Here is a 1,733-nt window from a genome sequence, read left to right as displayed (position 1 = left end):
CACGGGGTTTCAACCGTTTAATACTTTTAGCTTAGTCATTTCAACCATTTATCCGATAGGCTACATGTATTTCAACTAAGCACCCGTTATATTTAACGTTAGCCAACGATTTAAACCATTTACCAAAGTTAGGTTCAGCTATCTATTTCAACAATTTATCAATTACTTTCAGCTATTTCAACCACTTAGCCATTAATTTCAGCTATGCTATTTCAAACACCCAAACTATTCTAACTATTTCAACCATTGATGGAATACTTTTAGCCAACCGTTTAGAATTCTCTGCTAGCTTGCTAGCTATTTTTTTTTAAATCCCTCTCTTATTTCTAGTTCCTTTGATTAGCTGAGCTACTCTACAAATGTTCCATATACCAACCTGCCAACTGCAGAAGTAACCCCTGGGGTACAAGCTTCCCTGTTTGGGAATAATTGGCATGCCATACAAAAATAAAACGTGAGCCTAGATAGATTTAGGCAAATAAATGTTGATACAAAAAAGCAGCACTGCTGAAGCCCGTGAGGAGTTTATATATATATATATATATATATATATATATATATATATATATATACACACATCTTGTTATGAATTTGCATACTGTAGGTACCGTCAAAACAACCGTTCCCATTTAAATCCTCCTTAATAAAGTCTCAAACCAAAGTTGTTATCATCCTGACTGTTGCCATAAGAGGGTAGCCGAGTTCCATGTTTCGTAGACTGTAATTAGTGTCTGATGTTTAACTTCCCTCCACTTTCCTTAAGAATATGTGGACGGGAGCTGCAGCCGGGAAATGTAAAAAAAACCCAGTGTGTCCCCTCGGGAGGCTGATTTCAGCACCACGGACAGTTCCTGCAGAGTGATGACCGGTTGGACAAGTGTGTGAGGGAATGGAAAAATAAAGATGTGGTGTGTGTGTGTGTGTGTGTGTGTGTGTGTGTGTGTGTGTGTGTGTGTGTGTGTGTGTGTGTGTGTGTGTGTGTGTGTGTGTGTGTGTGTGTGCGCGCGCGCGTGCGCGTGTTAATGTGTGTGCAGATAAGAAGGTGGGGGTTGAGGGCTCTCCTAGAGGAAATCGACTGCCTTTCAATACTTGTCCTGCAGGCATCCCACTGTTTTAGATCCTTGTTTTACTGCAGGCTACAAACCTGGGTCGAAGCAGAAGAATACAGACCGCACAGATCAGTTAACCCACCCAGCATATCAGGGAGGGTTAAATCAACCAAAATCCACCTTTTAGGGTTAATAAACTTCTGAAATGTAAATTAAAAGCCATGGAAACATAACCTAAAAATTGTATCTTATAGGAAAACGAAATCTTCCCCGACAGTAGATGTTTGTTTATGTTAATGCTTGTGATTGAAGTGACTAATCACCCGTTTTTGAATGTTTCATTGGCTAAAAGCTATTTTATCATTAATGATGTCATTTTTCTTCCAGGAATGCTGTTGACGGAAACAAGAAGTTGTTCGCAATCTATGACACAAGGTAGGAAATGTCACAACACACACACACACACACACACACACACACACACACACACACACACACACACACAATTATTTATTAATGAGGTTCTCCAACTGTGTGTTACGCGCACATGCGCGGTTCTAATTATCCACGGAATGTCCGACGACACCAATATTTCTCAACCTAAATCATCTATGGCAGAGCCCTACATTTTAGAAAAGGGGAAAAAGCCATTATAGGTGATTACCTGGCTAATCAATCACATGC

At 39.9% G+C, this 1,733-nt stretch overlaps 1 protein-coding gene across 3 annotated transcripts in view; it reads left to right on the top strand.

Moving 5' to 3' along the window:
* LOC116044433 (gamma-aminobutyric acid receptor subunit beta-3-like) overlaps positions 1 to 1,733 on the top strand; it is a 63,612-nt gene that overhangs the window by 23,928 nt on the left and 37,951 nt on the right. For all 3 annotated transcript variants that reach the window (XM_035998797.1, XM_031291585.2, XM_031291586.2), the window contains one exon: positions 1,437 to 1,484. In XM_035998797.1, coding sequence (XP_035854690.1) covers positions 1,437 to 1,484 — 48 coding nt within the window. The remainder of the gene's footprint in view (positions 1 to 1,436; positions 1,485 to 1,733) is intronic.

The sequence above is a fragment of the Sander lucioperca genome, chromosome 24 (genome assembly GCF_008315115.2).
Source record: "Sander lucioperca isolate FBNREF2018 chromosome 24, SLUC_FBN_1.2, whole genome shotgun sequence".
In the NCBI taxonomy this organism is placed as follows: domain Eukaryota; kingdom Metazoa; phylum Chordata; class Actinopteri; order Perciformes; family Percidae; genus Sander; species Sander lucioperca.
Note: the sequence above shows the minus strand (reverse complement) of the source record. Positions and strands in the feature narration are given on the sequence as shown.